Here is a 23353-nt window from a genome sequence, read left to right on the forward strand (position 1 = left end):
AGGTCACGCTCACCTGACGGATTTCAACATAGCGACAATAATAAAGGACGGAGAGAGAGCCACCGCCTTAGCTGGAACCAAGCCCTACATGGGTAACTTTGCTTTAGCAGCCGCATCACAATCGCCTCGTCAGCCATGACATCGTCAACAATGACATCATTAAGGGGGCGACTGAGGCTCAGTGGCCAGCAGGTCGTCCCCTTCAAGCTAGTCCTTGTCGATGTGTCCTTGGGCAAGGCACTCAACTTAACGTGTGAATATTAGGTCCTCCCGATGTGCAGGTGGACCCGTAGCTCCTCCCACCAGTGTGTGGATGAGTGAATGATGTCATGCAGTGTTGAAGTGGTCCACATTACTGTCTCTACTGGACAAAAGGAAGGTGGAAGGCTGTTGGAGGATTTGTGTTCCTTTACAATAAGTTTATTGTATTTGTCACGCACTGTTTCTGACATTGTTGGGTGAACTGAATCGGGTTATCTTCTCGATGTGTTCACAGGAGCATCCAGACGGATGTTTTTATAAACATATTCTCGCTCGCTCGTCACCACTAATGAGGGACTCGTGTCAATTCATTAAAAACACGACAGACCTCGTTTCTATTTGTGTAAAAGCACAAATGTCCCGCCTCGTCTTGTCTGAACAGTTTCGGTTGACATTTTGCAAAGGAGCGCTTTCTTTCTTTCTTTTCTTTTCACGCCACATGTCCAGGCAGCGGTCTGAAAAGCTTCCGACTGAGCCAGAAGTGTTTTCTTCCGTTTGTGCTCTCAGCCCCAGAGATCTTCCAGTCGTTCGTCAGCGGGGGGACGGGCTACACCTTCGATGTGGACTGGTGGTCACTCGGGGTGACGATCTTCGAAGTGCTGCGTGGATGGGTGAGGCATCATGGGAAGTCTCCCTCTCGGCCTCTCTTCGTCCCTTCCACTTTCTCTTCCTCATCTGTGTCTTCCCGCCCCCCCTTTTCGTCGTGTTGTTCCCACACCAGAGGCCCTATGACATCCACGCCAGTAACTCGGTGGAGTCCCTTATCCAGCTCTTCAGTACCATCAGCGTCCAGTACAGCCCGGCCTGGCCCAAGGACCTGGTTTCCCTCTTGAGGAAGGTAAGCCGGACGCAGCAGGGTCTCAATAGTTTGATTCACGTCCTAGTTTAACACCTGGAAGTCTCTTGCCACCCAGAGGCGATTAGGACGTTTTAAGGGAAGGTAAGGGAGTTTACTGTCACTGTAAAAACGACATTCAACGACATTCAGTGTGCGACTCATCATTCAGTACAGCAGCAACGGTAAAAACATGTATAAAGACGTTTAAGACGGGACATTTCATTCAAAACAAGACTTTTAAAGACGTGGTGAACGTCTCAGCGGAGCTGCTGAGATTCAATGAACCAGAGATGCCTCTGAACATTCGACATGTCCGTCTAGATGTCTTTTTAATTCGATATAAATATTCATGCTGTCGGGCGGTTTCAAGCAGTTCATTCCAAATATCATAAAATAGTCTGAAAAAACTAATTTAAGCAAAATCCCAAACGTCCAACATTCAGGAGGATTTGTGAAAATAAATGTCTTCTGTAATAGTAAATTACTCTCCCTTGGAGATATGTGTGTTTTGGGCGGGGGGGGGGGGGTATAGAGCTATTATGGCTTTGGGATACATATTGAGGTAACAGATAAAAGCACTGAAGCCACAGGAACAGAAGATGCAGGGGCAACCAGAGAGAGAGGGGGGGGGGGGCGAGACCCTCGGGGCAAAAGATGAGAAGAAACAACAGATGGAAGCATCGAAACGTGGCTGAGAGAAGAGACTGTGTGTGTGTGTGTGTGTGTGTGTGTGCGTGTGCGTGTGTGTGCGTGTGCGTGTGTGTGTGTGTTGCTGATAATGTGTACACCAACAAGCGATGCAGCCTCCTCTTGATACTCAAACTGTCCTCGTGCCAGTTGGATTGATCCCTAATCTCCATTACTCACCCGGAAAACAAATCCTCTCATCCCCTCAGTATGTTCTTAAGTCATTTGAAGACTCGATTTTAGAGTCGGTATGCTTGCTACGGAAGAGAGAGCATGTGTGTGTGTCCGTGTGAGTGTGTGTGTTTGTGTGTGTGTGAGTGTGTGAGTGGCTCTGGTCTCTTCCGCTCCGCTGCTGATCGATTACCGCCGAGACACAGACGGGGAAAAGCAAATCAACCTGTGATCAAATGAAGAGAATAAAGCTCAGGGCGAGGACATGACGACAGAACCACAGCCATGTCTGTCCCCGGTGTTTACCCCGAGGAGGAAGAGGAAGCAGATGGTACTGCCCATTAAAATAAATGAACACGCCATGTGAGATGGTTGTGAAACGCTCACGTTCACTTCATGATTTCATAACACGGATTACGAGAAGTCCTTATTACTCGATTATGCACTTTTTCAATACTTGCAATTATTTCGGGTCACCTTTTATTTCCTCTGTGCTACTGCACAGCTACGCTAGGCTAGGAAGGGCTACTCAAGGCGTGATGAGTTGCAATAGCGTCCAGAATGTCTTTTTTATTCATTTAATGTTGAACACTTTGTGCTCCGTGTTCTTAGAAACACGGAATGGAATTTTCTATGAAAAAAATATCTCCAGTCTGAATATTTACTGCGTTTATATTTGAATGTCTTATATATATATATATAACATGTGGAAGAGTGTACTGCACACTGAGAAAGGAAAGAAACAAGTTTTTTTTTTATTTCACCTCCCAGAGAGTCTGGCTTTGAGCGAGGAAGTTGTGAAGGTGATGTTGCTCCTCGGAAGGTGACGTAGGTGACATTGCTGTGTGTGTGTGTGTGTGTGTGTGTCTTCCAGCTTCTCACGGTGGACCCAGAACATCGTTTTTCCAGCCTGTCTGACATGCAGGCGTCGGCCTACCTCGCTGACGTCAACTGGGACGCCGTGTGCGAGAAGACGATGGAGGCCGGATTTGTTCCTAATGTCAGTGCAAGGCGATCAGATACATCAACACACACAGATACACAGACACATGCATATAGATACATGCATATAGAGACATGAATATAGATACATATAGATACATGCATATATATATACATATAGATACATGCATATATATACATATAGATACATGCATATAGATACATGCATATAGATACATATACATGCATATAGATACATATACATGCATATAGATACATGCACATAGATACATATACATGCATATAGATACATATAGATACATGCATATAGATACATGCATATAGATACATATACATGCATATAGATACATATACATGCATATAGATACATGCACATAGATACATATACATGCATATAGATACATGCATATTGATACATATAGATACATATAGATACATGCATATAGATACATATACATGCATATAGATACATGCATATAGATACATGCACATAGATACATATGCATGCATATAGATACATATACATGCATATAGATACATATACATGCATATAGATACATGCATATATGTACATATAGATACATGCATATAGATACATGCATATAGATACACATATATATACATGCATATAGATGCATATAGATACATGCATATAGATACACATATATATACATGCATATAGATACATATAGATACATGCATATCTGTACATATAGATACATGCATATAGATACATGCATATATGTACATATAGATACATGCATATAGATACATGCATATATATGCATATATAGACATGCATATAGATACATGCATATAGATACATGCATATAGATACATATAGATACATGCATATAGATACATATAGATACATGCATATAGATACATTATGTATCTATATGCATGTATATGTATCTATATGTAACATATAGATACATGCATATAGATACATGCATATAGATACATATACATGCATATAGATACATATAGATACATGCATATAGATACATGCATATAGATACATATAGATACATGCATATAGATACATGCATATAGATACATATAGATACATGCATATAGATACATATACATGCATATAGATACATATACATGCATATAGATACATGCATATATATACATATAGATACATGCACATAGATACATATACATGCATATAGATACATGCATATAGATACATATACATGCATATATATACATGCATATAGATACATATACATGCATATAGATACATATAGATACATGCATATAGATACATATAGATACATATAGATACATGCATATAGATACATGCATATAGATACATATACATGCATATAGATACATGCATATAGATACATGCATATATACATATAGATACATGCACATAGATACATATACATGCATATAGATACATGCATATAGATACATGCATATAGATACATATACATGCATATAGATACATGCATATAGATACATACACATGCATATAGATACATATAGATACATGCATATAGATACATGCATAAAGATACATGCATATAGATACATGCATATAGATACATATATATACATATATATACACATATAGATATACATATAGATACATGCATATAGATACATACATATATATACATATAGATACATGCATATAGAAACATGCATATAGATACATGCACATAGATACATATTTATATACATATAGATACATGCACATAGATACATATATATATACATATAGATACATATAGATACATGCACATAGATACATATATACATATAGATACATGCATATAGATACATATAGATACATGCACATAGATACATAGATATACATATAGATATACATATAGATACATGCACATAGATACATATATATATACATATAGATACATGTACATAGATACATCCAACAAGCTGGCACTCCTCCATGTGTCGCAACTGAATATTAAAAGGGAAATTGACGCATCTCCTTCCCGTGTGACTCGGGGCCTCGCTGCCCACCCACCGGTCGATTAATGTGCGGGTCTTTTGTGCGTTTTGTGAATATCTCCCTCCCTCCCAACAGAAAGGCCGCCTCCACTGTGACCCCACCTTTGAGCTGGAGGAGATGATCCTGGAGTCGCGTCCCCTGCACAAGAAGAAGAAGAGGCTGGCCAAGAACCGGTCCCGTGACAACAGCAAGGACTCTCAGTCCGTGAGTCCAACATGCATCACACGGAGCACTCTGTGTACACGCATGGTCTCTAACATGAATACCGTAGGTCACATTCCTTAGATTGGTTTACAATGTGCACCGTCTTCATATTCTAGCTTTATATACAAGAGATGCTGCCGCAGCATGAGCGGCATTGTGGTCCAATGAGGGGATGATATGCCAGACGTCACTGCGTTGATGATCCAACCGGCTCCTTCTGGCTTTTAAATGCTTCCCATTCTGCTGTTTTCCAAGTGAATGTGATCTTTGTCAGCTTACGCACGTCAGCTTTGTGTGATGTTCTGCACACTTAAAGCAAATGGTTCTATGAAGAGGACGCCGGAGTTGATAATAACCCGACGCACAGGAGGGACGGATACAGCGGAGGCAGCTTTCTCCAGATAACAAAGCAGCTCAGGTCTGTTAGTTCCCGTCAAAACTGTATATTTTTAGATTGGAGGCGAGACGGAGCGCGGCATCTTTTCTTCCCTCGCCCGCCGCGCATTCCCTGAGCTCGGCAGACAAAATCAATAGCTAATTATGCGACTGAATATAAAGAGAGATTTATCGTGCGAGCACGCCGGCGTCCCGTAAGTACGCCGCTTCGTCTCTCAAACGGGGATACAGAATTCTCTTTGACTGTCGTACTGTTTTACAGGGACAGAAACAATTATTATACCAAAACAAAAGCATTTTTTAAATTCAAAGCTGCTCTATTCGAAACCATTCAAAGCACGTCTCTGGGTGATGGATTGTCTCGAGATTTCTGAGGCCATCGTTGAGCCGGCAGCACGAGCGGCAGCGCTGACGGAGCAGTACCAGAGTTCACCTGCGGGGGAGCCAGAGGGCTCAGGGTGGCGTGACACCGCCGCCGTGTCGTCACATAGCCAACAGTTGTTTACTGCGATATTAATGTGCTCATTCTCCAACGTAGTTTCTCTGATTCTCACATATTTCGGTGTCATATTGTTATTATTCACGTTTGATGTTATCGCTCTGAGTTTTGGATTTCCATTTAGAGAGATATGAGAAGCTGAAGACCACTCTCTTTACGAGACTTTTCTTTCAAGCTATTTAGAAAACGACAATCACTCTTTTACACAGGGGGGGGGGGGGGGGCAGAATATTTCTCAACCGAGAGGCAGCGGGTTCCTGGAGTCGGGCCGGTTGCCTGGCAACGGCTCCGTGAACTGAATAAATGGTCCATTGTCATTTTTTAGACTCGGAGTGAAGTGATGGCGAGATACCCCGGAGGAGTCGGCGAGCTTCAGGACCGCTTGGTGGGTGGAGGGCCGTTAGCTCGGGGCCCACGGTGTTCGTGCTAAGCTAAGCTAGTTAGCATGAAGACGTGAGAGTCTCGTGGCTCAGCAGCGTTTCCTAATATTTCGACGTGTTTCTCGAGGTGCAACTGTTGCCTGCTTTTGGCTTCTGACATTTGTGTGTGTGTGTGTGTGTCGTCGAGTGTGTGTCGTGTGTGTGTGTGTGGTGTCACGTCACATGTTATCATTGCTTATCAGCGTGTGCAAGGAGTGTGTAGCTCTAACAGTAGCAGGGTTATGTGACTGTGTGTGTGTGTGTAGTGTGCGAGTGTGTGTATGTGTGTGTGTGTGTGTGTGTGTGTCGTGTCACATGTTATCAGTGTGTGCACGGTGTGTGTCCTTCCTCCATTGTGACCAAGATTTCCTCACAGTCTCACAAGAAACAGGGAATCTTCATCCACTGATAACAAGGAGGATGATGATGATGATGACGACCATGATGATGATGACGACCATGATGATGACGATGATGACGACGATGATGATGATGACGATGATGATGATGACGACCATGATGATGATGATGATGATGTTGTCTTGTTGCCTGCCTGCAGGAGAATGACTACCTCCAGGAGTGCCTCGACGTGGTGCAGCAGGAGTTTATGATCTTCAACCGGGAGAAGTAAGAGAATTATTATAACTCCCGGCCTCTGATGTGTAAATCAAAGATGGCAGACGGTGTTTAAGAGCTGATCCTCATAGGACAATAAACACATAAATATATTATAAATATGATATTATAAATATTATATAAATATGATATGATAAATATTATATAAATATTTATATAAATATTATATTATAGATATTATATTATAAATATTGTATAATGAATATGATATAAATATATTATAAATATTATATTATAAATATGATATTATGAATATCATATATAAATATGATATTATAAATATATTACAAATATTTCTATAAGTATTTGTTCTTTAAATCAAACTATTCTCTCATTAATTTGTCATATAAGGATATACTCGTGTGTACACGGAGATAACCCAGCGCGTCACCTCGTGTTTCACTGGCTGCTGTAGAGCTGGAGGCGCGTCGCCTTGTGCAGCTCTGAATGATTGCCTCATTTATTATTCACCGGGTTCTGCCACTGCAGTGGGTCTGAAACCCAAAAGTCTCATTTTATCCTCGTTGCTCTAATTAAAGTCTCCTTCTAATCTCAATGTGTAGATGTCGTACTGTGTGTGTGTGTGTGTGTGTGTCTTTCTGCCCCTCCAGATGCCAACGTGTGTCGCATCCGGCTCATGTGAGCACATGTCATGCATATCCGTGCAGGTTGTGTGATTCAAATGTGTGTTTCTGTGTCGGCTGCTCCATCTGCCTCAGGTTCAAACGGCGTCAGGAGGAGGGGGGCCCGTCGGACGATGGCAATGGCGGCGGCGATGGCGGCGGCGACGACGGGGAGGCTGGGGCCACCAACGAGGACGCCGCGCCCGAGCCGGAACCCGATCCCGAACCGGAGCCCGAGTCCTCCTCCAAGCGGAGCATGTGCGGCTCGGTGTGCTCGTCCCCCGGCAGCTGCTAGCGCCGCACTGCCTCGACCCCTCCCCCCGCCCCTCTGTCGTAGCCCGGAGCCGAGGGAACGCACGGCACAGGCGACTGGCGCACGGCACAGGACCCAAAATGGCCTCCCGCCATTCCTTTTCCCTTTTCCGTAGCATCCCTCCCCGACCGGGGCGTGAGTGAAGGCGGTTTCCACGGAGATGTCGTTGTTGCCCCGCCCCGAGAGTAAGCTCTTAACTTCTATGCAACGTTACGATATAGCATGACGAATAAGGCATCGCTCGCCACGAGGCTTCATCCCGAGCAGCGGGGGCTCCGTGCGGTCGCTGGTTTTTGGATCGAGATGCTTCGACTGAATTATTCCGCTCGCGCAGCGGGATCTCGCTCCATGGCGTCTTCGGGCGGCTCGAGCCTCTCCTCGCCCGATTCAGGACGTTTTGCTTCTTCCTGTCGCTGCCGACACGAGTCATCAGTTAATCACACTGTAACCAAAATGTTAAGTTTTAGATTTGTACCTCTTTAACAGGGTTCGTACGGTCATGGAAAACCTGGAATAGTCCCGGATTTTCTTTTTTAAATGGTTAATTTCCAGGCCTGGAAAAGTTCTGGAGAGAAAAAAAAGTATCCCAAAAGTTTTGGAAAAGTCATGAAAAATTTGCATTTACACAGAATAAATATTTATATAAATATGATATTATAAATCTGATATAAAAATGTATATAAATATGATATTATAAATATAATATTATAAATATAATATAAATATGTATATACATATTATATTATAGATATTATATTATAAATATGATATTATAAATATGATATAAATATGATATAATAAATATGATATAAATATTTATATAAATATATTATAAATATTATATAATAACTATTATATTATGAATATGATATCAATATTTATATAAATATTATATCAATATTTATATAAATATGTGTTCTTTTAATCAAATTATTCTCTCATTCATTTGTCATTTAAGGATATACTCATGTGTACACAAAGATTTCACAAAACCTTGGTCCTGGACATCCATTGGTCAACATGTGTATGAACCCTGTCTTTAATGTTTGACGGCTACTATTCTTCCAAACGTTCTATATATTTTTGGTGCGATAAGGTACTGTTCAGTGAAGTCAGTACAGCCAATCGGATCGAAGGGTTCTTGCATGTCACTTTATTCCCCGACGTCGTAACGGTCTCATCCTTTCAGACTCTTATTAGGAACGCTCTTGTTTACTCTAGACGTCGCCGTCTCTTTAAGTGCTTTTGGGTTAGCCGTCGCCCCCTAGAGCTCGTCGTCAGTGTAGCTGTGCCTTGTCGGTACTTTCAAATTAGTCGAGATGAGCTCGTTTGTATTCGCCGCACATTTAAGGCGGCGCCGTTAGATCCGAACGCCTGTAGCAAAAGGTCCACCTTAAACCCTAAAGGCTCGTTAAACCTTGTAAATACGCAGCGTAGGAAACTTTAAATTGACCCGCAGTTTTATGTGGGGTCGCGACCTCGACGCAGAGGAAGAGCGGAGCTCCACGACCGCTTCGCTCTGGTCTTCTCTCCAAGTGTGCAGGCACAACTTGTCGGCAAAAATACGCCAAAGCTTTTCTACCATTTGCATTTTACCATTTCTAAGGAACTTTGAATGTGTGTGTGTGTGTGTGTGTGTGTGTCTTTTTCCCCCCAGTGCAACATAAGGTCCGATGTCCCCTTCTGCAAGTGGAAATCATTTATACAATCATATTGTGATTATGTAAAAAGTATATATTTCAGGTAAGGGGGGGAGGGGGGGGAGGGGCTTAATGTAATAGTTAAACATTTTGGGAAATGCTCTTGACGTCGCCGATGTTAATCAGACGTACGATAATCATCACATTCTGTTTATAACACCCATCGTGCTGTAATGTAGAATCATTGGAGATTATTTTAGTCTTATTTAAATTCAGATCTCACGTCTTCGTAGATTATTTTGAGGCTCAACATTCACGTTTTCTTAGTCGCTCCCTTTTTATTTTGTAACTGGCTATTACAAAAAAATTGTCGGACGCGTGGATATTTATTTACTCCGTTATACGCATCATGGCTACATCTGTTGGCTCGGAAATATATATTGTAAAGCAAAATGGGTCTTAAAAAGTCGATACATACTATTTGTTCTTATGGTTATGATAATTTAACTCTAAATACAATTTTTTAAAGCCACTACATTTCCCATCGGGCAACGTTGAACATGCCGTTTAGTTGTTTTTGCCAGATTTATTTGTGAATAGCACATTTGTGTCTCTACAGAGAGCTGATTGGTCAGAGCAGAGAGCTGATTGGTCAGAGCAGAGAGCTGATTGGCTTTTGTCATGAGAAAAATATTAGCCAAATATTTATATATTACTTCTCTTTTATGAATCATTTCACGGCTCTTGAAAACCAAACACGCAGCACATTGTGATCTCGATGGTGTTGGCACATTGTATGTCGCGTTGTCATGACAACACTATGGGAGCACAGGCTGGACGCCGCCTCAGCGGAGGTTTCATATCAGATTATCCACAAAAGGAGCAGAAATACGACTCTCTATATCCCCACGTTGTATTATTAGATAATTACTTGAGCAAAGTACAGAAGTACATTTTAAACATGTAAGTATTACATTTCAATGTGACCCACATCTTCCAGTCCCTAGGCTAAGATAGACTATGCTAAACTAGGTTTAGCACAAAGCACAAACCCGACGGCGGTCTCTCCGTCTTCTCATCTCTCCGTCTTCTCATCTCTCCGTCTTCTCATCTCTCCGTCTTCTCATCTCTCTTTTTTAGAAAAGCGCATTTCCCAAAATGTCTAGACAGATATTTCTAACGCTAAAAATGACGAGCTCCTTTCAAGTTGTTAAAGAGGCAGAGCGCGTCGTCTCTCGGGCGTCTGCCAGTGGCTTTGTTGTTGCATGTTCCTTTACCGGATAACGCCGGTTTCTTCTTGCCAAAGCCTTGAGAGCTCGAGCGGAGCCGGCCGATGTGTGCATGCACAGGTACGACGCACCTGACGACCGACCCGGTCCGACCCGGAGGCCGGTCGGCCGCCGTGATTCCACAACGTCGAGTTTACTGAACTCCAAACTGTACAAAACCCCCAAAGCGCCACACGGACGGCAAGATATCTAGAGACGATACGCGGAAACCTTGAAGTTGTCTTTGTCCCCCTGGATGAGTGGAACGAGGGGTGTGTGTGTGTGTGTGTGTGTGTGTGTGTGTGTGTGTGTGTGTGTGTGTGTGTGTGTGTGTGTGTGTGTGTGTGTGTGTGTGTGTGTGTGTGTGTGTGTGTGTGTGTGTGTTGCAGCGATAGAAGGAGGGTTCTGGAACTGGGGCAGGTTTTCTCTTCAGCCCCCAAAACACAGACTGCGCTGCGACGAAGAGGAAGAGTAATTACGTGTTCATCATCTCCAAGTGGATCAGAACCGGTTCTGTTCCTCTCAGCGTTTCTCTGTTTTCAGTTTGAACGTGTGATGATGCTTACCCCCCCCCCCCCCCTTTCGGTTTGAAAGTCCGATCGAGAGGAAGATGAGGTCCGCGTGTTCTCCGTCGTCTTCGTCGTCTTAGTCCCCGCTTCGCGTAAACGTCCTGCAGGATTTTTGAAAAAGGGGAAAGCGGCGAGACGCCTCGTTACCGTGCCGACCGCATGAAGAAGAAAAATAAATGCTGCTTCTAATGCTTTGATAAAGAAATAAATCTCCTTCCAGTAAGTTGGTGTCACTGTGTCTTTGTTGTCACACACACACACACTGATTCTTTTTGTTAAATAAATCTCAGAAACACTTTGAATCTGTAGAAACATAATCAGTGAATGCATAAATACGTATTTTATTTTGTAATTAGGTTATAGAAGACGGATTGAATCCTTCCCAGGTCAAGAGGCCCCTCGAGTCCCTCTAGGTCAGGGGGGTCAAACTCATTTTCCCCGTGAGCCACATCAGCATCACGGCTCCCTCTTAAAGGGCCGGCGTAACTGAAACCCCCTTTAATAGACTTAATCATAACCTTGCATATCATTTTATTCCATCTGTATATCAAATAATGCTATTATAGTTTTCTTCCTTTTTTAAAACTTTTTAAAATATTGTTCTTACTGCTCACTGCTGAGCACCTGCAACGTCACTGAGGGACGAATACAGGATTATCTAATCTTATTTTATTTTATCTAATCTTATTTTATCTAATCTTAATTTATCTTGTCTAATATTATTCTATCTAATCTAAACTTATTTTATCTTATTTTAGAAACTACTGCCGAACATATTGTGAAATAACTCCTTGCATTTGATTATTGTTTATTTGAGTAGACATATTGTACAAGAGAGCATTTCTCTAATCCATTCAATTTGAAACCTTCAAAATAAAAGCACAGGATATTTTTCTTAAATGTCTTTAAGGAAAGGTGATCGTGTGTCTTTCAAGCCGTCGAGGCCACATAGACTGACGTGGCGGGCCCCATTCGGCCCGCGGGCCTTGTGTTTGATGTGCTCTAAGTAGACCGTTGCCCCGGGTCTTCCAAGATGTCCACCGCCGTAGTCTCTGCATTGTCCACTAGGGGGCGCCACTTCGGGGCGTCGATGGCGTCCAGCAGGGCGGCCATCTCGGCCTCCAACTTCTCCACCGTGTCCTCCACCTTCTGCAGCACACAGAAGATGTGACAATATGAATAATGCATTAATACGTCGCGGTATGAATAATAAAGTGATCAAGGTCAAATATGAATATGCCAAAAAGCAGCAGGTGAGGTCCAGGTAAGCGTGGGTTGTTGTCGGATGAATGTGGGCTAACCGTTAGCCGCTAACTCATCAGCGTTTTGGGATAAGTTTAGAAATCGTGTTTTTGGTCGACTCGTTCCTTGAAATCCGTTTTTGTTGGCAGAGGAATGATATTCAATAATGAAGCTGACAACACAAGACGTGAAAACATGCCGAGCTCTGATGGTTTCACACATTATTTAAACTGTTCGGGGGGGAAACTTCACCTTTTCCACCACATCGAGACGGTTGTGACGCCTCGTGTATTCTTGACAGGCACTCGAACGCACCGCTCGAGGCTGCCTGGCCGTCTCAGGTCCTGCAGACAGAAACAATTATTTATGATTTTTTTTACAATTTATGATTTACAGCATATGATTTACGCTTTAAATCACCAACAACAATTTATATATTGATCATATATGATTCAGCAATTATTTTATGTTTATTATTGTTTCATGTTTGTTATTGTTTTATTCTTGTTATTGTTTTATATTTGTTGTTGTTTTATGTTTGTTTTATGTTTATTCTTGTTTTATTCTTGTTATTGTTTTATATTTGTTGTTTTATGTTTTTTTTATTGTTTTATGTTTTTTATTGTTTGATAGTTGTTGTTGTTTCATGTTTGTTATTATGTTATGTGTGTTATTGATTTATGTTTATTGTTGTTTTATTCTTGTTATTTTTAATTTGTTGTTTTATATTTTTATTGTTATGTTTTTTATTGTTTTATAGTTGTTGTTACCTTCGCATTGAAAATGCCGGAAGGTTATGTTTTGATCGCCGTGTATTTATTTATTTATTTGTATGCGTGTTATTCGCAAATCTCAAAAAGTATTGAAATTTGGTGGGATGATTGTTTATTATCCGGGGACCAGTTGATTAGATTTTGGGATCGATCGGGTCAAAGGTCAAAGGTCAAAGGTCATGAACAGGTCAAAATCTTTCGCAGAACTCAAAAAGTATTGAACCGAATCGCATGAAATTTGGTGGGATGATTGTTTATTATCCGGGGACCAGTTGATTAGATTTTGGGATCGATCGGGTCAAAGGTCAAAGGTCATGAACAGGTCAAAATCTTTCGCAGAACTCAAAAAGTATTGAACCGAATCGCATGAAATTTGGTGGGATGATTGTTTATTATCCGGGGACCAGTTGATTCGATTTTGGGATCGATCGGGTCAAAGGTCAAAGGTCATGAACAGGTCAACATTTTTCGCAGAACTCAAAAAGTATTGAACCGAATCGCATGAAATTTGGTGGGATGATTGTTTATTATCCGGGGACCAGTTGACTAGATTTTGGGATTGATCGGGTCAAAGGTCAAGAACAGGTCAAAATGTTCTTGAATCGCATGAAATTTGGTGGGATGATTGGTTATTATCCGGGGACCATTTGATTAGATTTTGGGATCAATCGGGTCAAAGGTCAAGGTCAAGGTCATGGAAAAGTCAAACTCATTTTTTACCATAGCACGATACATTTTTGTCCAATTGGCATGCAACTAATGCCAACGGCTGCTTGTTTCAGTAGTGGCGTTTTGCTTTTATTTTATTGTCTTTTTTTGCACTTTTCCTCTCTTTTTCTTTTTCTTTTCTTTCACGTTTGTCTTAGTTACGGTCGGACACTGGACCATAACTACTTTTTTCGATAATTCTACTGTGGCTTTTGTTCACTTTGTCGTGTGTATCGGAGAGCTACAGCAAAACAATGACGGGGCCCGTCGTCTACTCGCGTGCTCAGCTGATCGCGCTGTGCAGGCCGAAGCTTCTGCCTGGAGACAGACCTGTGATCCCGCTGGAGCTACGGAGGAGGGCTCGCGGTTGCAGATCGGGTGTCAAGCGGAGGGCTAAAACGAGGAGATACAAACCCTCGGTACCGTCGATCATAACGGGGAACGTGAGGTCTTTGGCGAATAAGACGGATGAGCTCGGCGCGCTGGTAATGTCCGAGAGGATCTTCCGTGAGAGCAGTCTCTTGTGTTTCACTGAGACGTGGCTGCACGCGGACTATCCGGATCACAGCGCGTCTTTGCCCGGCTTCAGGACTGTTCGGGCTGACAGAGACGCTACACAGAGCGGTAAGAAGAGGGGGGGTGGGATCGCTGTTTATGTGAATGAACGGTGGTGCCACCCGGACCATGTGTGCGTGAAGGAGCGCTTCTGTAGCCCGAACATTGAACTGTTGGCCGGGATGCGCCCGTACTATTTGCCGAGAGAGTTCACGTCCGCCATTGTGGTTGTCGGTATGCGTGCCGCCATCAGCTGACGCTGAGGAAGCTGTGGACACCATCCACTCCACTGTGTCTGCTCTGCTGAATCATCAGCCTGGAGCATTCATGGCTATCACTGGTGACTTTAACCACACCACACTGGATAAAGCTCTGCCAACCTTCCATCAATACATAGACTGCCCAACAAGGAACAATAAAACTCTGGACTTGCTGTATGCTAATACTAAGGACGCATACAGCGCCACTGCCCTTCCCCCCTCGGCAGGTCTGATCATGACCTGGTCCGGCTGACACCCAGGTATGTTCCTCTGGTGAAGAGGCTGCCGGTGACCACCAGGACTGTGAGGAGGTGGTCTCTGGAGGCTAACGACGCTCTACAGGACTGCTTCGAGTCAACGGACTGGGATGTGTTGTGTGGACCGCACGGGAGGACATCAACAGTATGACAGACTGCATCACGGAATACATCAAGTTCTGTGAACACACCACCATCCCATCACGGACTGTGCGCTGCTTCCCCAACAACAAGCCCTGGATCACCAGGGACCTGAAGGCGCTTCTTAACATGAAGAAAGCTGCTTTCAGGTCTGGAGACAGGGATGAGCTGAGGAGAGCCCAGCGCAACCTAAAGGTGAAGCTCAGGGAGGGCAAGGACTCCTACAGGAGGAAGCTGGAGGCCAAACTCCAGCTGAACAACACAAAGGAGGTGTGGTCTGGCATGAAGCAGATAACTGGCTTCAAGGTGGGAGGGAGACAGCCAGGGGGCTCCCTGGAGAGGGCCAACCAGCTGAACTGTTTTTTCAATAGGTTCAGTTCACAGCCCTCCCCCCTCTCCTCCACACATCACACCTCCCAAACACCTCCTCCCCCTCTGTCCCCCCTGCTGAGCTGCACATCCACCGAGCCCTCAATAACAATGGGCTCCTCCACCTCCCCTCTCTGTGACGACTGACCAGGTGAGAAGACAGCTGGAGAAACTACACCAGCGCAGAGCTGAAGGTCCTGATGGCATCAGCCCCAGGGTCCTAAAGACCTGCGCCACCCAGCTGTCTGGTGTCCTGCAGCGCCTCTTCAACCTCAGCCAGAGGCTGCGGGAAGTCCCGTGCTGTGGAAGACGCCGTGCCTGGTCCCTGTCCCAAGAAGTCAACACCATCTGGCCTCAACGACTACCGACCGTCGCCTCACCTCCCATGTGATGAAGGTGCTGGAGAGGCTGGTCTGCCCACCTCCGCCGCAGGTGAAATCGCTGGACCCTCTGCAATTTGCTTACCAGCCTCATGGGAGTGGACGACGCATCATCTACCTGCTGCAACGAGCTCAGTCGCACCTGGATGGAACCGTGTCTCTGTGAGAGTCACTTTTGACTTCTCCAGTGCATTTAACACCATCCAGCCACTGCTGCTGAGTGAGAAGCGGTGGCCGGTGGACGCGCCCACCATCTCCTGGATCACTGACTACCTCAAATAATGCTATTATAGTTTTCTTCCTTTTTTAAAAACTTTTTAAAATATTGTTCTTACTGCTCACTGCTGAGCACCTGCAACGTCACTGAGACGAGTAAAGGATAATCTAATCTTATTTTATCTTATCTAATCTTATTTTATCTTATCTAATATTATTCTATCTAATCTAATCTTATTTTATCTTATTTTAGAAACTACTGCCGAACATATTGTGAAATAACTCCTTGCATTTGATTATTGTTTATTTGAGTAGACATATTGTACACGAGAGCATTTCTCTAATCCATTCAATTTGAAACCTTCAAAATAAAAGCACAGGATATTTTTCTTAAATGTCTTTAAGGAAAGGTGATCATGTGTCTTTCAAGCCGTCGAGGAGGCCACATAAACTGACGTGGCGGGCCCCATCGCCCGCAGCCTTGTGTTTGATGTGCTCTAAGTAGACCGTTGCCCCGGGTCTTCAAAGATGTCCACCGCCGTAGTCTCTGCATTGTCCACTAGGGGGCGCCACTTCGGGGCGTCGATGGCGTCCAGCAGGGCGGCCATCTCGGCCTCCAACTTCTCCACCATGTCCTCCACCTTCTGCAGCACACAGAAGATGTGACAATATGAATAATGCATTAATACGTCGCGGTATGAATAATAAAGTGATCACGGTCACATATGAATATGAATAATGCCAAAAAGCAGCAGGTGAGTTCCAGGTAAGCGTGGGTTGTTGTCGGATGAATGTGGGCTAACCGTTAGCTGCTAACTCATCAGCGTTTTGGGATAAGTTTAGAAATCGTGTTTTTGGTCGACTCGTTCCTTGAAATCCGTTTTTGTTGGCAGAGGAATGATATTCAATAATGAAGCTGACAACATGAGACGTGAAAACATGCCGAGCTCTGATGGTTTCACACATTATTTAAACTGTCTGGGGAAACTCACCTTTTCCACCACATCGAGGCCTTGTGACGCCTCGTGTATTCTTGACAGGCACTCGAACGCACCGCTCGAGGCTGCCTGGCCGTCTCAGGTCCTGCAGACAGAAACAATTATTTAGGATTTTTTTTACAATTTATGATTTACAGCGTATGATTTACGCTTTAAATCACCAACAACAATTTATATATTGATCATATATGATTCAGCAATTATTGTATGTTTATTATTGTTTCATGTTTGTTATTGTTTTATGTTTGTTATTGTTTTGTTTATTCTTGTTTTATTCTTGTTATTGTTTTATGTTTTTTATTGTTTTATGTTTTTTATTGTTTGATAGTTGTTGTTGTTGTTGTTTCATGTTTGTTATTGTTTTATATTTGTTGTTGTTTCATGTTTGTTATTATGTTATGTGTGTTATTGTTTTATGTTTCTTCTGTTTTATTCTTGTTATTGTTTTATATTTGTTGTTTTATGTTTTTATTCTTTTATGTTTTTTATTGTTTTATAGTTGTTTTATGTTTATTATTGTTTTATATTTGTTGTTTCATGTTTGTTATTGTTTTATGTTTGTTATTGTTTTGTTTGTTGTTTTATGTGTTGTTTTATTCTTGTTATTGTTTTGTTTATTATTGTTTTATATTTGTTGTTGTTTTATGTTTATTATTGTTTTATATTTGTTGTTGTTTTATATTTGTTATTGTTTTATGTTTGTTATTGTTTTATGTTTTAATTGTTTTATATTTGTTGTTGTTTCATGTTTGTTATTGTGTTGTGTGTTATTATTTTATGTTTATTCTGGTTTTATTCTTGTTATTGTTTTATATTTGTTTTATGTTTGTTATTGTTTTATGTTTGTTATTGTTTTACATTTCTTATTGTTTTATGTTCATTATGGTCTGTCAAGGGACTACAGATGCTAATTAGCTGTGTATCTACAATCTGGTTCAGAGCATCACATGGTGACATTCATGTTTTAACTCTCCACGGTCCCTTTTTAAATAAAGATAATGAAGATGAACACATGAAACCCTTCAGCGCGTTGTTCCTCTGCTTCCTTTGAAGCCCACGCTCTTTGGAGGCAGCGTTCTCTGGCAGGACTCTGCTTCCATTTTGGTTCTCGCACCTTCTCCGTGGCGGCGAGCCATTCATGTTGCATTTATACTTCAGAGGTTTTACTCACGTCTGAACTCTGGCACCGGCTCCACCGCCCGTTACTTAAATAAAAGTTTGAGCAATGCCCAAACAGGGGTGTAAAAAAAGGAAAGAAGTTTAAGAGCTCAATCAATATATATATTAAAAAAACACTTGGAAATGTCTCTTGTAGCCAACAGTGAGTTTGTGACTTTAAAATGAGCCAAAATACCTCGAGCTATTTCCAACTAACTTAAAACTCCCACATGTATCTTTGGTTTTCACAGCTTTAATATGAGCACCAACATAAAGATTGTTAAATATGTAAGTGTCCCCTGGATCTCTTCACACAATGAATGTTGTCTTCTCTGCTTGCTTCACTGTCCTCATTGGTAAACACGCCTATAGCATGCGGCACAAAACCACGATAAAAACATTAAAAAACACCCAAATTCTGCTGCCAGAGACACAGGCGGCGCCATTGTTCAGGTGTTCGTCTCCATGGCTACAGCTGTTAAATTCACTAAAATCTCATCTCGCACAAAAGAAGATGAGGAATATTTTTTTGTTTTCATGAGCTTCCTAGATAGGGTTTGTGTATATTTTGCCGATCGCTCGCCAACAAACAGTATGTCCATCTTAACGAGTCATTTTTAATCCACCGCCGAGTCCCAACAACATCGTTTCTATCAGCAACGAGGGAGTCGGCCAGAAGATGCTCCCCGCGTCTGATTTTGCACAGTGTGATCGTCGATGTTCAGAGATTTCCCACGGAAACATTTTACGGGCTCCATTACGCCGATGAAGGGATGCCAAGTTCAGAACATGCAGGAAGCAGGCCAAGAAAGAGGGAGGGATGGAGAGAGGGAGGGAGGGAGGGAGGGAGGGAAGTGAGTATGCTGCCCTGGGTTGGTGGAAGACCACACCTGCTTTGGTTTTGAGTCTGATGAGTTATCGGCAGTTCGTAACATCCACCTTTCTCTTCATATTATTGCATTTCATAACCACCACGAGCTTTTAATGTGCTCTACGGTAGCTTCTCATTGTATGTATTGTGTGTTCTTCCTACCACATATACTGTGTGTTATTGTTTATTTTAATATATATATATATATATAAAAATTGGAAATTTGTTTTTATGTTTGCTTGCTCTACTGTAGCTTCTCATTGTGTGTATTGTGTGTTCTTCTTACCACACATATACTGTGTGTTATTGTTTATTTTAATATATATATAGATATATAAATATAGAAATGTGTTTTTCTGTTTGTTTGCTCTACTGTAGCTTCTCATTGTGTGTATTGTGTGTTCTTCCTGCCACATATATACTGTGTGTTATTGTTTATTTTTGTTATTGTTTTATGTTTGTTATTGTCTTATTATCTTATGTTTATGATGGTAATTAGCTGTGTAGCTACGATCTGGTACAGGGCATCACATGGTGACATTTATGTATTAACTGTTCATGGTCCCTTTTTAAATAAAGATAATACAAATGGAAGAAAAAAAACCCACATAAAATCCCCAGATGAGTTGTTCCCATTTTGTGTTTTGGGCTTTTTACTTTCATCCAGTTATATAAAAGATGGACATTTGTTCTCCCTTCCTGGACTGTTCCAGGAGGTTGAGCAATCACAAGAGAGAGCCCCCCCCCCACAGACACACACACACACACACACACACACACACACACACACACACACACACACACACACACACACACACACACACACACACACACACACACACACACACACGCTCCAAGGAAACACAACACAAGAAAAGCAAACATATTTGATGATATAACATGCTGAATAAGTGTGTCTTTGCCTGTGTGTGTGTTTGTGTGCGTAGTAACACGGTTGAAAAGATTGAGGTTAAAATCCCCGCTAAATGGGAAAACTACGCCACCTGCTGGTGTAAATGTGTACCTGCGCAGAATGTTAGACGCAAAGGACTGTGGGTAATATTCAGAGCAACGGAGGGTTCGCTAACGGGTATCGTGTCTGAATATCTGTGGACAATATAGTGTTAACTAATTGGAAAAGTTGAGCTAGCTTTATTTGTTTGGATAGTAAATGTCTCGGTTTATATTCGCTGTGTTTTTATTAAGTTAACTATTAGTTTCTACGTGGTTTATTTCCAGTAAAGAATGTTTAGAGTACAACTAGCTAACGCAACGCCGTCTTTCTAGACTGCGCATGCGCAGTTGTCCACAGGAGATGCCTGAACTACGCTGTCCTTCGTGATGCCTGCAGGTAAATGTTACAATACGTGGTTTTATAGTGTGTGCTAATGTTTTAAACATGCAGCTAAAGTATGTTATATAGTCTACATGTTTACTCGGTTACATAAATATGAAATTAAAAACTAATGAAAAAAAAAGAAAAGGTAAAAGTCCAATCGTGAGAAATCTGTGTAAATATATTTTGTATTAATATATTTGCTCCTTGCTCCCTCCTCCATGATCCCTCCTCCTTTCTCCCTCCTCCCTACTTCCTCCCTCCCTCCTCCATGCTCCCTCCTCCTTTCTCCCTCCTCCCTACTTCCTCCTCCCTCCTCCTTGCTCCCTCCTCCTTTCTTCCTCCTCCTTCCTCCCTCCTCCATGCTCCTCCCTCCTCCCTCCTCCATGCTCCTTGCTCCCTCCTCCATGCTCCCTCCTCCATGCTCCCTCCTCCCTCCTCCTTGCTCCCTCCTTTCTCCCTCCTCCCTACTTCCTCCTTTCTCCCTCCTCCCTACTTCCTCCTCCCTCCTCCATGCTCCTTGCTCCTTCCTCCCTCCTCCATGCTCCCTCCTCCCTCCTCCATGCTCCTTCCTCCCTCCTCCATGCTCCCTCCTCCCTCCTCCCTACTTCCTCCTCCTTCCTCCATGCTCCTTGCTCCCTCCTCCCTTCGCCTTCCTCCCTACTTCCTTCTCCCTCCTCCCTGCTCCTTCCTCCCTCTTCCCTCCTCCCTCCTCCATGCTCCTTCCTCCCTCCTCCATGCTCCCTCCTCCCTCCTCCCTACTTCCTCCTCCTTCCTCCCTCCTCCATGCTCCTTCCTCCCTCCTCCATGCTCCCTCCTCCCTCCTCCCTACTTCCTCCTCCTTCCTCCCTCCTCCATGCTCCCTTCTCCCTGCTCCTTCCTCCCTCCTCCATGCTCCCTCCTCCTTCCTCCATGCTCCTTGTCCCCTCCTCCTTTCTCCCTCCTCCCTACTTCCTCCTCCTTCCTCCATGCTCCTTGTCCCCTCCTCCCTCCTCCCTTCTCCCTCCTCCCTCCTCCCCGCTGTTGGCCGTTCTCTCCGTATGAATCTGTGTAATTCCTCCTTGAAGACGTCACTCTCAGATCTTTCCTCTGCTGGTTTCTCTTATTGAGTCGACTTTCCCTCGTCTTCAGTAAAGCGGTGAGAACCTGAGAGCCGCTGAGCGTCGAGACGGAGGGAGGAGAGCTGGGTAGAAACCACGCTGACACACTGTTGGATTAAGTGTTGCCAGAGCGGAGCTGGAACTAGGAACAGATGTGCTGGAGGCCCTGAACACACACACACACACACACACACACACACACACAGACTCGCATCTCGCGTGCATGCGTACGAACGTCACTCCAGCCTCGTGTGTGTTCACCGAGCCGTTGTCTACACACACACTTACATCTGTGAACTATATATATATTAAAGCAACGTACACATAAAGGATGGATGTATTTCCACCGCACTCCAATAAATCATCCGCTCTGGTAAATCAACACTGATTCCTCGTAGCCTTTCCATGTCTGACCTGTGACACACACACACACACACACACACACACACACACACACACACACACACACACACACACACTCTCCTGACGACACCCGGTTGCACATCCCTTACCTGCGACAGCGTAGCCAATCAGAAGGAGGATTAGTCCAACTGAAGAGGTGGAGGGGCAGGTCATCGTGGAACCAGGCGAGTGGCTGGCGGAGAAAAGAGTGAGGACACAAAGACCCCCCCCCCCTGAAGGAGCTCCAATCTGAAACCAGGCTGAAACCGAAACACTTCCTTCTCTCTGCTCTCTACGCTCTCCTCGTTGGTTGAGGCCAGTTTCCTAATGAAACCATTAGACGCAGGACAAAAACAGCTCAGTATCCGGGAAGGGGAGGGAGCACTGGGGGGGGGGGGGGGGCAATGGGGAGGAGACTCTCAGCCACAGAAGACTGGTTTTAAAAGAGGGGGATGAGTTTAGTTTATCGTGATGCACTGTTCTACACTTTTAAAGAAAAAGCAGCAACCCATCAAGAATGACTTATTTCTCGCTTACACACACAGAGTGAAGTAGATGAGCTTTTGTTTTAGTTTTTTATTTTACAACTTTAAACTGTATTTGGGTTTTTGGAATCCAGAGAATGACAAAAGATGTGGAGCTTTTTTTTGTTTGGGGGGGGGGGGGGATCAGCAGGAAGTCAAAGCGGTCAAAGATCAATTAAGATCTTGCATAATTGAATTGATTGATTTCCTGTTATTCAGAAAAATAATAACTTCAAACTGTCAGAATGAATTTATTTAGCTAAACATCACAAAAAGGAGACGGGCGTTTTACTTCTTTTTTTTAAACATTTAATAGATAATCTAAGATATTCCTCAACTGATCAACTTTAAATGTATTTCATGAATTGTTGAGAAGATTAATGTATTTATTAATGTATTAGCTGCGTGTGACACGGACACAGCATTGCTCCCGTCATTACAGTCACCCTAAAAAAAAGAAGATGGTATTTAAAAAAAAAAGTAAAGGTAATTCAGATGGTTTACAAGCATGCAGAGCAATAATAATAATACAAATATTATTAATGCTCCGCCGATTTTGCTTCTTTAATGCTCCAATAAAAACACG

At 43.0% G+C, this 23353-nt stretch overlaps 1 protein-coding gene and 1 long non-coding RNA gene across 3 annotated transcripts in view; one reads left to right on the top strand and one right to left on the bottom strand.

The window, feature by feature from the left end:
• The window catches only part of LOC130207476 (serine/threonine-protein kinase 32C-like), a 65723-nt gene extending 57112 nt beyond the window's left edge, over nucleotides 1-8611 (top strand). Inside the window, exons 6-12 of one of the 2 annotated variants that reach the window (XM_056436109.1) lie at nucleotides 3-92; nucleotides 769-872; nucleotides 983-1099; nucleotides 2832-2957; nucleotides 4986-5114; nucleotides 6988-7055; nucleotides 7784-8611. In XM_056436109.1, coding sequence (XP_056292084.1) covers nucleotides 3-92; nucleotides 769-872; nucleotides 983-1099; nucleotides 2832-2957; nucleotides 4986-5114; nucleotides 6988-7055; nucleotides 7784-7982 — 833 coding nt within the window. In that variant the 3' untranslated portion in view covers nucleotides 7983-8611. The remainder of the gene's footprint in view (nucleotides 1-2; nucleotides 93-768; nucleotides 873-982; nucleotides 1100-2831; nucleotides 2958-4985; nucleotides 5115-6987; nucleotides 7056-7783) is intronic. The other variant, XM_056436111.1, reaches the window with a different exon arrangement.
• Nucleotides 8612-16934: 8323 nt separating this feature from the next.
• Nucleotides 16935-22557, bottom strand: LOC130207232 (uncharacterized). The gene is made up of 3 exons (XR_008834259.1): nucleotides 22354-22557; nucleotides 17371-17461; nucleotides 16935-17022 (listed from the first exon to the last, which is right to left on the bottom strand). It is a non-coding gene; the product is annotated as an uncharacterized LOC130207232 (long non-coding RNA).
• Nucleotides 22558-23353: the final 796 nt, after the last annotated feature.

Source organism: Pseudoliparis swirei, chromosome 17, assembly GCF_029220125.1.
Source record: "Pseudoliparis swirei isolate HS2019 ecotype Mariana Trench chromosome 17, NWPU_hadal_v1, whole genome shotgun sequence".
Lineage (NCBI taxonomy): Eukaryota > Metazoa > Chordata > Actinopteri > Perciformes > Liparidae > Pseudoliparis > Pseudoliparis swirei.